Source organism: Aspergillus clavatus, genomic scaffold (assembly GCF_000002715.2).
Source record: "Aspergillus clavatus NRRL 1 1099423829797 genomic scaffold, whole genome shotgun sequence".
NCBI lineage: Eukaryota > Fungi > Ascomycota > Eurotiomycetes > Eurotiales > Aspergillaceae > Aspergillus > Aspergillus clavatus.
This window is the reverse complement of record NW_001517102.1, coordinates 233,280-244,701: the sequence shown is the minus strand read 5'-3', so window position 1 is coordinate 244,701 and position 11,422 is coordinate 233,280. Positions and strand designations below refer to the sequence as shown.

Below are 11,422 nucleotides of genomic sequence, written 5' to 3'. Positions count from 1 at the left end.
ATTAGGGTGTGTTTTTTTTTTTTTTTTTTTTTTTTTTGGTAAGATGCGGTGCGTGGTCCCTTTGCTTACAGTTTCTCAGGCTTGGGTTTAGCATCAGAGCCGGCGGATGCCATTTTGACTTCTGTCATGGTGACAAGAGTCTATATAGGACAGTGAGGTGAAGATGGGAATGAGGAAAGGAAGAACTGGTATAGGCGCTGATAGATGATCCAAGCGGCCCAGAAAAAAGTTGCGGAATAAATTTTGAATGGCCGCTTTTGTCCCGTCCCCGATGCTGCTGCGCTTAGAGCGGCCAGCGCGCTAGACCCGACAAAGCAGCCCGAGAAGTTCGAAAATGTTGCTGTCAGAATCCCCAAGTCCGTTGATGTTGGTTCACGCCGGCTATCAACTGCAACACCCCTTCTCTCTTCCAACTCCTTCCTCCTCCCTCCAGCTGCCTCCATTGACCGGTAGAAAACACTGGCCTCCGCGCCGGTGCGTCTCGCAATGGTTTCCTCGTTCTGCTGGGGCTGCTTGACGCGGCTTCGTCCGGCGTCTCGAGCTATCCTACCACCATCGTTGACAACAACCAGAGTCGCCGCGTTCCACTCGTCACAGGTCCAATATGCCATGCCCGCGAAGAAGAAGGCGAGTCTCGACGGCCCGCCCAAATACCGTCAAGCGAAGTCCGCCAAGATGAAGAAGAAGAAGCCTGTCGATAGGCCCCGTCCGCCGCCGGTGGGAGAGCGCAAGACCCTCCGGAAACGCATCGTCCTCAGCAACCCGAATGCTCTCGAGGTTGAGGGCATGCCAGATCTTACTGGAGAGACTATGGTCGATGCGCGCCTCCGTGGGACCGTCCTCGGTCTGCCGCTGCCCATGCTGGATCAGTTGAGAGCCGTCCAGGCTTTCAAGCCCAAGCAGGGCTGGTCGATATTCCGCCGGCCCGGCACTGTGATGAGACGCGAGACCGTGGAGCTGGGGAGGTTGTTTGATCAGATCTCCAGCGATGGTGAAGATAAGGGCAAGGTGGTTAAGAGAATCGTCACTGGCGTGCGGGGTTCGGGGAAGAGTGTGCACTTGCTGCAGGCTATGACAATGGCCTTTGGTAAGAAATGGGTTGTGTTCACTGTTCCTGAACGTAAGTCTATACTCCTTTTGCTGCAAGGCTTGAGGTGTATGAGTTCTCACAAGTTGTTTAGCTCAGGACCTGGTCATTGCTCACACCGGCTACGCTCCCCTCTCCGACGAAGTCCAGAACCTATATGTTCAGAATGAGGCTACTGCTGCTATGTTGTCTCGCACTGTCACCGCCAATTCAGAGGTCCTCGGCGGGCTCAAGGTCTCCCGAGAGCACCCCGCCCTTCGGAAGGCTGCAAAGGCTGGAATGAGCCTGGTCGAATTGGCCAATCTCGGCATCAATGATCCTGCCATTGCCTGGCCTGTCTTTGAGGCTCTCTGGGCGGAGCTTACTGCGACATCCGCCGCCCCCGGCTACGAGAAGGCATTCAATCCCCGTCCTCCCATCCTTGCTACGGTGGACGGTCTGGCCCACTGGATGAGAAATACCGAATACCGCAGCGCTGAGTTCGAGCCCGTCCATGCCCACGATCTGGTCTTCGTACAACACTTCCTTTCGCTGTTGAAGCCTGGAGCTAAACAGCCTACGCTCTCCAACGGCGGCATGGTACTCTACTCGACCTCTGCCTCCAACAACCCCACCATCTACAGCTTCGAAGTCGCTCTCAAGCAGATCGCCGCTCGCCAGGCCGGCGTGAGCCCTTCGTCTCCCGAATTTCCCCAGGCGGACCCTTACAGCAAGGCCGACAAGCGCGTCCTCGACGCCTTCGATTCCCCCAAGTCCACCTTGGCGAAGGAAGGTTCCCTGGAACTCCAGACTCTCGGCGGTCTGACACGCGACGAGGCTCGCGGCCTCATGGAGTACTTCGCGCGCAGTGGTCTCTTGCGCGAGAACATCAACGACGAGTGGGTCGGCGAGAAATGGAGCTTGGCGGGAGGTGGTGTTGTCGGCGAGCTGGAGAAGTTGGGCAGACGGCTCCGAGTGATTGCTTAGAGTTGATCTTCTTTTTCTCTCTCTCCGGGTCTCGCTGCGTTTTCTGCCTATCGCTGTCGTCTGAGGCTGCCTTTTTTTTTTTCTTGCGGCCGCTGTATAAACCTTTCATGGCACCCCGGGGTCCGTCCATCATGCTGTGCTATAAAGGATCGGATTTGGCGGTTTGTTAGAATATCTGTACTTTATCGGCTCTGTTGGGTTTCTTGTCTCTGTATGCTATAATGGAATTTCAAAAAGATACGTTCTACTCTGGGTTTCTCTGGCGGTGATGGAATCATTCATGCATACTGTACAACCGCACTGTTCTCTGAACCTGGGTGACTTTTAACAACTGCATTGATAATAGAAAGACTACAGGCGACAAATGGGTTCAATCAACACAAACTCTCTAAATCAACTCTAACATATAACGACAGCAGACTTACCACATAACTCTAACAGCACAAGAAATCAAAACCAAGACCAAGTACAGCGGTTTCAAGAAACACAACAATTAGAGGGGAAAGAACAGGCAGAGAGAGAGAGAGAGAGAAAGAAACAAAACAGAATCAGGCCATCCTTCTAGGGCTGTCTCTCCGACAACCTCAACCCAGGTATCACCCATCGATATGATGTACCCAGTTGCTCTCCGAAGAGCCCCTAAGCAGAACCGGAGTAACGAGGCTTCTTCGCTTCCACTTCCTCCTCTTCAATCATGTCGATTGCCAGGCGCCTGCGCCGCCGCGGCTGTACCTGAGACACCATATCTTTCAAGTATGGCAGTTTGGGAAAGCCGTCTTCCGCCTGCGGCGGTTGCGTGGTGGGCATGGTCATCCGCAGGGCGGGATCTAAGGCGTTCGCAGGCGGGGGTTGTTTGTCAGCCATGTGCACATACAAGCTAGGATCCACGGCGTCCGTCAGTGGAGGTTGCTTGTTGGCAGTGTTCGTCCCCGGCCCGGGATCTATGGCGGTCGTTGGCGGGGGCTGCTTGTTGGCCACGTTCGTCTCTGGACCTGGATGGATGTTGTTCGCCGTCGCGAGTGTTTCGTATGGAGGCTTATTGGGGACCACGACGGGGACCTCTGCGATACCAGGACGCACCTGGCCGGTCTTTCGGGCCATGTGGCGATCTCCTGGTTGAGGCGACTCGGACCGCCTGTTGTTATCGTCCTCAGGGAGTCGCTTACCTCCGCGTCCATCGCCGCCGCCGCCGTTGTTGCCGTTGCTGCCGTGGTCACCGTCGTCTCCTTCGTCGGCGGTGAGGTAGTCTTCATTGTGGTCGGACTCGGATTGGTAGTCGGAATCGTCGGCGCTGCTCGCATCGGATGGGATATTCCCACACTCTGGGCATGTGCATCGGCGCCCGAGCTCCCTTCTCATCCGCTTCGTTGAGAAGAACTTCTTTCTGGTGTAGGGGATGCAGATTTCCTCGCCCTCTGCTATGTCCTTGGTGGCCCATACGAGCACACGATTTCGAATAGCATTGTTTTTATAGTCATAGCCCCACTCCGCGTTGTGCGACGGAGGGCAGGCATGATTGAAGAGACTGAAGCCCGGGAACAAGTATAGTACCCGAAAGGACATGTTCATGGCTTGGAAGTGCCTGTGGTATTTTGCCATACTCAATTGCCTACGCGGGCTCCTGATAACTTTTGAGTCAACAATCTTATTCTTCTTTCGGCTTGCATCTTCGCCTGCGTTGGCGTCGTCCATCATGTCGCCCCAAGGGACAACGTTGACCATCAGCTTCTTCAGGACAGTCTGAATAACCCACGTATCGAATGTGAGGTCACTGAATATGTCCACCCCTAGCTGCATCAAGATGTCGAATGGGACCTGAATGTTTGCGGCAAATGTAAACGGGAATGCCGCCTGGGGATCCTGCCAGTCCTTCGAGTCCTCCAGCATGACGAGTTCGTCAACCTCATGAGCCATGAGCTCCGGATCATTCTTCCTCACACGTCGCGTCAATGTGATGTCGAATACATCTCGGAGTAGCAGACTGAGCACCGTCCCATGTTCTTCGTTTGTGTGGCTGAAGCAATTGAATGAAGGACCCCACTTCATCAAGCATGGCCGCATTGCATTCATGAGCCATAACCAGTTCTTCCCGCATGCCTTGTGATGGTACAGCTCCCGTGCGATTCGGCAGCATGTCTTGTTCTCTGGATATTCTTCATCTACAGCACAATAGTATAGTCGATCTTCTTCCTGAAGGCAGCATTTACATGCAGCCTCATCCCTCCCATACTTGATTTGAACGGCCCGGTCTGGGTCTTCATATCCCTTAGAAACTGTCCAATTAAGTTCTTTGCCGCAATTGTCGCACCTTTCTATTGCGGGCAGGTCAGGGTCAAGGTCATTGGTTCCCGGTCTCCTGTCCTGGATATGTCCCCTCATCGACGGTTCCTCGGCATAGATCAGCTCATGCTTCTTGATGGACTTAGTTGCAAAGATTCCTAGCGATTTCGTGTTGCCAGGAAGTCGATCAACTTTGCATTTCTTCCACGGCATGCTCTTATTTTCCTCAAACATTTTCTGGTTCAATTTGGTGACAAAGTCCACGTTGTCTCGCTCCTTCTCTCGCAAATCGTATGGGTATTGTCTTTTGCCCGGGACACTGCCTGCCCGATTCTCATGAAACCATTTTCGTCTCTCTTCTTTCGTCTCAGCCGGGGTAGGTTTCAAATGGTACTTTAGAGCCTTGGAACGACGCTCGAAAGGCTTTATATCGCGGGCCGGCATAATGACCCTCTCCGTGAGATAGCCTTCCATTAACTTGTAATCTTTTCGGGCTCGCATGGCAGCGAGGCTGAGACTGATGATGTTGTGTAGGGCTTTCCGAAGGGTCGGTACGAAGTAGTTTACTCCGTTGGGCTGGCGCATTTTCAGTACTTCCTCCGGGAGAGTTGGCCTGACTGAGCTGATACCTGCGAGGATATGCTCGGTGATTGCGTGCCAGATTCGCGTGTATAGTCCGGGCTGACGGTTTCGGGCACGAGCATCAACGAGCACCTCGCAAAGAAGCTGGGCTCGGTAAGCGTCTCCAATCGCAAGATCGAAGAAGGCCTGTTGATAGTGGCAGTATGCTCGGCTGACCCAGTAGGTCGGGTTGTACGGGCTCAGTTTGATGGCCCATGTGTACATGTCCAGCGGTTTCACTTCGTCATCTGGCTTCAGCTGAAAAGGATATCCTGTTTTCTTATCGATGCCAAGATGTGAGAGATTGCTTTGCGGCAAGACGACATATTGTTCTCGTTCGTGGTCACAAAGGCGCTGCTGTAGCTCGGCCCGTCTTCCAGTGTCAGCGAGTCCGCGGCCCCTGAGTGCCTGTCTTAGTCTGACAACTGTCCAGTACGGTGAAGTCATCACATCCTCATTATCAATAATCACACGGCTATCAGCTTGTGCATCTCTTCCCCAGGCCCTCAGGAGATCCTGGGCCGTCCATGTCGCTTCATGCAGTCCGATGTCAGCCCATTTCTGTTTCCAGTCCGCCTCCGTCAGCGGAACCATGTGTTCCAGTAACAAATGGTCATACACTTCCCGGGCGAGTACGTGTGTGTCTTTGACTGCTTCTTCATCTCTGGTCTCGGGACGGGGGAACGGGTGGGCTACTCTGTCCAAGGAGGCCCGAAGTCGAGCATTCGGCAGGTCCCACAAGGTGCGTGCCATCCGTGCATCTCTCGAGTTCACGTGAGGACGCCATTGAATCTCATCGAACAGATCCGGCCGCGGTGGCAGCTTTGGCGGTTCGAGGAGGCCATCAGGGGGATGAGTAAGGAAATGCTTCCGCAAAGAATCCACATTCTCCATATGGGAAGATCAAGCAGGGCAAAAAGGGTGTGAGAAAAGAGAACATATGTGAGTTGTTGCTGTGCACAACATTTCAGTTTTCTCAGATCGTTCGATGAAACCTCGGGTATATCTAGACCTCCTCAGGAAGAATGAGGCGAGCATCGGATATTTTGAGAGAACAAAGGGCCATCAATCCAACCAAGTAAGCACTGAAAGGAATGCTGAGCATAATGCTTCTTCTTTCAAGCACGTAAAGAAATAAACTTCTTGCATGTTCTCGCTTCAGGAACAAAGAAACGCAATCAGATACAGGCTGAGCGAACTGATGCACCGCTAGAAGCATGACGGACTTCCTTTGTGGTGTTCCGGTTCCTTACAGAAGAAAAATTGCCTCAAGCCATCATATGGTGATAGGATGGAGGTAGCATTGGACCTCGATTTCTGTGGTTCAGTCTTGTCCCTCGCGGGTCCAACGAGGACGATGAATATAGCGATATAGTTGCCCTCTTCACTCGTTCATCCGAGTCCGAGAATCCGCTTCGGTAATCATAATACTCTGGCAATCTTGTTAGTGTTCAGCCTGGCGATCGGCTAGAATCTCCATTTGTATTTGATGCGTTTGTCATCAACTGGAGAGTATCAAATCCATTCCGACTGAGGGAGCAGTCACCCGCTAGGTACTGCTTTGGTCTTCATCAAAGCGTGAAGAAAGCCCATTCTGGCGGTTCTCAGCCTTCAGAATGCCCTGTGACGACGCCAGTCATTTAGAGCCCTGTACTGCCAACTGGCAAGCTTCCAACACACATGAGGATATTCGCGGCTCTTCTACCGATATCCTCGGCATCATCGAAGTCAAGACGAAAGAATAATCTCGAAAAGGGCAGTGCCTTCGGACTGCAGTTCTAATGATAGCTGTCCAGTCAACTGTATCGCTCTCGAGGTTCATAATGAATCCTTTGGTGGGTCGTGTTGTTGGAGTGGGGGACAAAAGAGAAAAGAAGCACAGCCTCTTAGGAACGAACTTCTTCCTCCTTCAGCTTCATCTCGGGAACAAAACACTGCGCTGTCCTTGGGGGGGTCAGCAGGTCCTTCTCCTTTTTCTCCTTTTTCTTGTCCTCCTGGTTCCTCTCTGTTTCGATCAATAATAATCATCGTCTTAATCCTAATATTCTTTCTGCTACTAATAATACCTGTCTGGATAATCTGTCCCCTTTTAGACACTCCCGACTCCACAGTCTCCGCGGTAAGCCTCAAAGAACAAATCAAATCGTCATCGTACGTGTCTATGATTGATTTATTGACAAAGAATCTTTTCAGTCATGTACGGATCACATTTTGGCTCCAGTTCTTCTGGTCCGCCAGCTTCAAATTCATCCCAGCCGGAATGGCGTTTACCTGCGACTGCTCAACCTTCGCAGTCCTCATGGCCCCCGGCTCCTCCCCCTCCTCCTTCGGCGACAGTTTCACCACCTCCCTCATATCATCCGAATACGTATGGATATATCTCCAGTCCGCCGCCTGTAACAAGCGGGTCGCCAGGGCCAGGTACTGCGGGGAGACCGGACACAAGCTCGTGGGGCGTCAGATATAATCGGCAGCAACACGTTCAATCCCCGCCGCCGCTACCTGTGAGTGTCAGATTAATCGCCGACTGTTCAATGGCATCCGTGCTAACCTACAGGCTATGTAGCCTCGACCTACAAGTGCTTTGGAGCAGCAACAGTATCATCATGCGGCTCTACAGTCCCCAACTGTGGGCTCCACTGATGCCCACAAGCCACTTCCAGCTACTCCAAATTACGGAAGTCAGCCTACTCCATTTCAAAATGCACCGCAATGGTCCACTGGTGCCTCATATACGTCCCAGCCGGTTGCCGCGCCATTACCGCCCCCTCCACCACCTCCCCCGCCTCCGATCCCTCCTGATTATCAGAATCAGCTGGGAGCGATGAGCAATCAGACATGGCAGCAGCCACATCCTCCTTCGTACTCCGATCTTGCGCCAAGTCAGCAGCTATCTAGTGTACCGTATTACTCAGGAACTTCTGGCGTGCCAGCAGCCAATATGGCTGTATCAGGGACCATGAGCCTCCCTCCACCAACTGTAATGCAGCATTCTCCTCTTATGGAACGCCCGCTGCCTCAGGCTCCGTTCAGCCAGCTCAATCCGATCTCTACTGTATCAACTTATACGTCAAATGCGCCGCCAGTTAGTGCTCCGCCAGTCCCGCCCAAGACTGGTCCCAATGTGTTCCCGGCCCATGCCTCCAATCTAGGGCCAGTCAGTCCTTCCGACTGGGAGCACTTGGCGCCATTTCCGAGTGAGGTTGATGACGTGGGAATCTTCAGTCACAAACAGAATCAAGTGATAAACACCTCCGCTTTATCAGACTCACGGTTGGATAATACTATTCCCTTTTCTAGCGAACAGGACACCCAGTCAGCAGCGGCCATCCTGCCAACGCAAACCCTGCCGTCTGCGCAGCCTGCTCGGGTGCAACCACAGCTCTCGCACCAACAATATGCCGGTGGTTCGCCTATAAGTCCTAGCACTACACCGGAGATTCGTGACCATTCCCGTCCGGCCAGGGTGGACAGCGTTGACACCAAATACAGCGTCATCTCAGCGGCTGAAACATCTGAAAACATCGATGGCGTCATTGAGGCTTGGAACCAACCGATCTCTTCACAAGGCAAAACTACTCTTGAACACGCCCAGACGAATTTACCTTCAGCGTCTGATCGGCAGTCTCCGGCGTTGGACCATAATCAAGTGGAGACCCCGGAGCTAAATCAGGGGTTCAAGGTTCGCCGAAAAGAGGTAGGATCTAGGGCAAGCACTCCTGCGCCAACCAGTACAACGAGTGAATCTCCCGCGAAACCTGGTACAGCAAGCCCGCAACCCAAACCACAAGACCCCTTTGAGGACCTGGATCCTTGGTCTAAATCTTCGTTGGCGCGCTATATAGCGATGCTTCGAAAGGAGGAAGTGGCCGACTCTGATGCGGAGCGCTTTAAAATCTTCACAACTTTCATGGGCAAGGAAACAAAGCTGCGTGAGATCTTGTATAGCCTCGAGACCGAGCAGGAAAGTGACAAAGCGGCATCATCGCAGGCACTGCCGAAAACAAAAGTCTCCCCTCCTGTTGATTCAGGCTTGATCCCGGTCGAGTCAGAAGGAGACTATTTTGCTTCCACCTATGCTGTGGAAGATGCGGAAGGTGATAGTTACAGTCCAGGAGGGCGTCCCGTCCTTCCCAGACTGCATACACCGCACCCATCGAGCCTACACAGGTCAGCTTCACAGCCAAATGTATTCAAAGGAAAAGTGAGCAAAGATCCGTCAATCAAATCAGAGACGCCATTCTCTCGGTCTACATCCGTTCCGCCATCTATGAATGACAAGGTATATTCCCCCGTGGAAACCAACCCTCCGCAGCCGATATATATTCCTTTCCGCTATACTGAGGGGCCCCAACGAGGCTCCGAAAATCTCTCATTTGCCCGACCCGCGTATCAGGCATATTCTGCCTTGCGCCAGGCGTCCGCGGAAAGTAGACGTGTCATGTCCAATGCACCCAAGGCAGAAGTTAGAAACAGATCAGGCACTGTAACCTCGTCGGTTGCTCAGAGTGACTATGAAGAAACTTTCATCGGTCTCATCCGGGAGAAGAGCGTTGCTTACCGGAATAAGAGCTCTCGGAGGAAATCTTCGCCCCCACCACTGCCAGCGTCTCTGAGACAAGGCAAGGCTGATAATCCAATTGCCGAGCTACGGTCTATGATTTCATCGCCGCTAGCCCGGCAGTCGGGAGATGCATGGCACGTAACGACCGGAAATGATATTGAGAAGTATACGAACGATTTCAGCTATATCCGCGAGGCTGTGAACAGGTGGGAGACTGCCGCCGCAACCCGGCGCGCAGATACAGACAAGGAGCGTATGCGACGGCAGGAAGAGTCGGAAACACACATTGATGCGCTTTTCAATGAGAAAGAGATCGGCTATGCCGACATCAATGTTCTGGAAGAAGAGTTTCGCCAGACGGAAGCTCGCGTCCAGCTAGACGAGGAGAGACAGGAGCTGGACAATTTCGTTGCCGACGTTTTTGATCCGCTCGATGAACGCTTAAAGAAAGAAATTTCGGGGCTACAGGATCATTACGAGTCTGCCCTTTCTCGACTGGACCATGAGAACAACATGACCAAGGATTCAATGAGTGACAGGCACAACCTATCCCAGATGATGAAAGTGGTGAACGATATCTATCATAAACTGGAAGTACGGTATCAGAAGCGCCTTGAGATTGCTCTGGATCGGGAGCGTCGGCGCAAGAAGACGGAACGGCGCCCGCTTGTTTTCATGGGAGACTCGGCTGCTCTGAAAAAGCTCGATGGCGAATTTGACCAGATGGAGAGGCGAAACATCCTCGAAGCGGCGAAGGAGCGCGATGATCGGGCAAACAGGCTCATGGACTCTTTTGACAATGCGATCATACTCGGACTGGGCGAGAATCAGAGTCTCTTGGATGAAGTCACCGGCAAGATTATGCGGATTGATTCTGCGATCATTCAGTCATCGGGGCTGGCAGCTTCTGAGGTCGAGCAGTTGTTGAAGTCGGTCTTTACTCTTGTTGAATCTGTGCGTCGGGATACGGAATCCATTCTGCACAACTTTGGTGTAGCCGACACGGCCCTCAACAACGCCGACTACAGCCTTTCAGTGGCTGAGGCTCGATACTCGAACGCCGATCCTGAGATATTCCGCAAACTCGACGATGAGAAAAAGAAAGAGGACGCGAAGATTCAGCGCGAGCTGTGCGCGAAATTGGAGAGCGTGCGTGTCAGTCCATCCAAGATTGTCACCCAGATCAACGGTCTTCTCAAATCCTTGGGTAAAACACCAGTGGTAGAGCAACCGGCCACTTCTGATGACATTCCCGCCGTTCACCCCGTTGATGTTCTGTTACCGGGCCCTCGTCCGCCTACAGTGAATACCAGCCGACCCAGTTCGGATGGGGCTCCTAAACACCAGGAGCGACTTCGCAAAGCTTTGGAAGACGCGAAGAAGAGGAACGCAGCGAGAACCAGTGCATGATCAAGGGGTTGGTAGATGGGGACATGAGTCGAGCAGCACTAATCTAAGATATCCTCACCGACTTCTACGTCCTGCTTTTCTCTGATCCCTTTCCTTTGCTTGCAGCAGCAGCCGCCGCCGCCGCCATGACTGAACGAATTTCCTTTCCAATACCCTGTTGGTTTGTTTCTTTTTTCTTTCTGGATCCTCCGGTACTGCTGGCGCTGTTTATTTCACATTGAATTTTGAGTCCATACCAAGTCTGTCAATTCCATGGGGATACCTTTGAGAATAGTTCAGCTACTGAGAATGACAAGATATCATGAAAATAGCCTTATCTGTATATGATTCCTGTTGCATCCAGTGACGGAAGTGGTTGCTGTGCCGCATACTGGGGAAACCACTGCGCCTTGTGGCACAGGACTTCCTCTCCAACGGACTGGCGTCAGCTCTTCCTTCTTCCGTTCACCCCTCGGCTCCAGCATCTACAACCAGTGAGAGCGGATCCTCCTCCT

The 11,422-nt window shown here is 52.6% G+C and overlaps 4 protein-coding genes across 4 annotated transcripts in view, besides 4 other annotated features; 2 read left to right on the top strand and 2 right to left on the bottom strand.

Annotated features, from left to right (window-relative positions):
* The window catches only part of ACLA_006140 (ribosome biogenesis protein RRS1), a gene marked incomplete at both ends in the record, with an annotated part of 916 nt that extends 788 nt beyond the window's left edge, over positions 1–128 (bottom strand). Inside the window, one exon of the mRNA XM_001273282.1 lies at positions 70–128. Within this exon, the coding sequence (XP_001273283.1) occupies positions 70–128 (59 nt within the window). The remainder of the gene's footprint in view (positions 1–69) is intronic.
* Positions 12–37: a microsatellite.
* Positions 13–37: a microsatellite.
* Positions 129–486: 358 nt separating the features above from the next.
* ACLA_006130 (mitochondrial 37S ribosomal protein mS29) lies at positions 487–2,053 on the top strand (the record flags this gene model as incomplete). Its single annotated transcript, XM_001273281.1, has 2 exons — positions 487–1,120; positions 1,182–2,053. The coding sequence occupies 2 exons, from the start codon at positions 487–489 to the stop codon at positions 2,051–2,053; spliced, it is 1,506 nt and encodes a 501-aa protein (XP_001273282.1).
* A 513-nt stretch (positions 2,054–2,566) lies between these two features.
* Positions 2,567–2,589: a microsatellite.
* A 103-nt stretch (positions 2,590–2,692) lies between these two features.
* ACLA_006120 (uncharacterized protein) lies at positions 2,693–5,848 on the bottom strand (the record flags this gene model as incomplete). The annotated part of the gene is made up of 1 exon (XM_001273280.1): positions 2,693–5,848. One exon carries the CDS (start codon positions 5,846–5,848, stop codon positions 2,693–2,695), a length of 3,156 nt encoding a protein of 1,051 aa, XP_001273281.1.
* Positions 3,219–3,290: a microsatellite.
* Positions 5,849–7,149: 1,301 nt separating the features above from the next.
* ACLA_006110 (uncharacterized protein) lies at positions 7,150–10,928 on the top strand (the record flags this gene model as incomplete). Its single annotated transcript, XM_001273279.1, has 2 exons — positions 7,150–7,458; positions 7,521–10,928. 2 exons carry the CDS (start codon positions 7,150–7,152, stop codon positions 10,926–10,928), a joined length of 3,717 nt encoding a protein of 1,238 aa, XP_001273280.1.
* Between the last annotated feature and the right edge of the window lie 494 nt (positions 10,929–11,422).